The following is a 1,905-nucleotide window of genomic DNA, read 5'->3' on the forward strand; positions in this document are numbered from 1 at the left end:
ATAAAATAAAAAAGCAATCCTTTTATCAAAAATTTTTATTGCCTTTTTTTTTTTTTTTCATTGATTGAGAATATTTTGAAAAAAAAAAATAGAGAAAAAATTTAAAAAATTATGAATAAGAAATACATAGTTTAATAATTTTAATTTAAAAAAAAAAATTAAATTTTTATTGTATAAAAAATAAATTATAATTTTTTTTTTATTAATTTCTTATTAAAAATAAATAAATTATAAGTTAAAAATAAAATATATAAAAACAAAGAATAATAATATGTCCCTTTAAGAATTTAATATTATAAAAAAACTTGGTAATATTTTAATAATTAATATAAAAAAATCAATATCAATTTAAAATAAATTTATTAATTACTATACCTAAAAAAAAAAAAAAATTCCTTCTATATTAAAAAAAAATATTATATATTTTAAAGGAGAAGGAGCTTACAGTAATGTTTACAAAGTTAAAAAAATAAGTGATAATTAAGAATATGCTTTAAAAAAAGTTAAGCTTTTAAATTTATCAGATAAAGAGAAAGAAAATGCATTAAATGAAGTCAGAATTCTCGCATCAATAAGGTCTATAAATGTAATTGGCTATAAGGAAGCTTTTTTAGACGAAGCTTCGAATTCTTTATGGTATACTTATCTAAATTTTATAATAAATATTATTATTTTAATTTAATAATTGAAAAAAAATACAAAAAATATAACATTTATAAATACTAATTATTATTTATATATAAAGTATTATAATGGAATATGCTAATAATGGTGATTTATACTAAAAAATAGTAGATGGTTAAAAAAAAGGTTAACTATTACCAGAAAATGAAATATGGGAAATTTTTATATAAGTTTATACAAAAAAAAAAAAATCGATTTTTTATTTATGAAAATAAATATAAAAAAAAGGTAGTTAAAGGTTTAAAAGTACTGCACAAATTAAAAATATTCCACCGAGATTTAAAAGTATAAAAATAAAAAAAAAAAACAAAAAAAACAAAAATAAGAGTGCAAACGTCTTTCTAACAAAAGAAGGAGTAGTAAAATTAGGAGATATGAATGTTTCAAAAGTTGCAAAAAAAGGTCTTCTTCATACTCAAACAGGAACACCATATTACGCAAGGTAAATCATTTTTATAAAATATTATAAATATATATATATATATATATATATATATAAATAAAATATATTTTATATTTATAATATCACAATAAAGCCCCGAAGTATGGAAAGATAAATCCTATGATAGTAAATCTGATATGTGGTCATTAGGTTGTGTATTATATGAAGTAACAACTTTAAAGCCTCCTTTTAGAGCTGAAGATATGGAAGGTTTATACAAAAAAGTTATAAAAGGACATTATCCGAAAATCCCTTCTCATTATTCCTTAGATTTGGCACATATAATTCGTTTGTTATTATAAGTATAACCTCATTTGAGACCTTCATGTGAAAAAATATTACAAATGCCAATAATTATAAGTAAAATGAATGAGAATATGCTTATGGAATCCACAGAAGAGAATTGTGATAACTTATTAAACACTATAAGAATTCCAAATAACATAAATAAGCTTTACGAAAGACTTCCAAAGCCAAATTATTAACCATTATAATCATTTAAAAGGACGAATTATTAATAAAATAATTATGAAGAATAACAGAGTATAATTTAATATATGAATCAACCAAAAGGAATTTCCAAATCTTAATAATAACTTATTCTACCGAAAATATAAATAAAAAATTTATGTGAATTAAATAAAAACTAATCAAATTACGAAAGCGTAAACGCAAGTTAAATTTCTTTAATATAAAAAAATAATAATAATAATGATATTTTATAAGAAAATAAAGGATAAAAAGAAAAGAAGACTATTAATTATTAAAATAAATTAAAT

General features: G+C 18.7%; 1 protein-coding gene across 1 annotated transcript, besides 3 other annotated features; it reads left to right on the forward strand. All coding sequences in view use genetic code 6, as the record gives it.

Annotated features, from left to right (window-relative positions):
* The first annotated feature begins 134 nt into the window (after positions 1-134).
* Positions 135-196: a microsatellite.
* A 75-nt stretch (positions 197-271) lies between these two features.
* Positions 272-1,535, forward strand: IMG5_174560 (protein kinase domain protein; the record flags this gene model as incomplete). Its single annotated transcript, XM_004029659.1, has 7 exons — positions 272-308; positions 432-636; positions 746-854; positions 913-969; positions 1,011-1,126; positions 1,221-1,453; positions 1,501-1,535. The coding sequence occupies 7 exons, from the start codon at positions 272-274 to the stop codon at positions 1,533-1,535; spliced, it is 792 nt and encodes a 263-aa protein (XP_004029707.1).
* Positions 1,138-1,186: a microsatellite.
* Positions 1,145-1,182: a microsatellite.
* Positions 1,536-1,905: the final 370 nt, after the last annotated feature.

The sequence above is a fragment of the Ichthyophthirius multifiliis genome (assembly GCF_000220395.1).
Source record: "Ichthyophthirius multifiliis unplaced genomic scaffold scaff_1120509251278, whole genome shotgun sequence".
Taxonomy (NCBI): Eukaryota; Ciliophora; class Oligohymenophorea; order Hymenostomatida; genus Ichthyophthirius; species Ichthyophthirius multifiliis.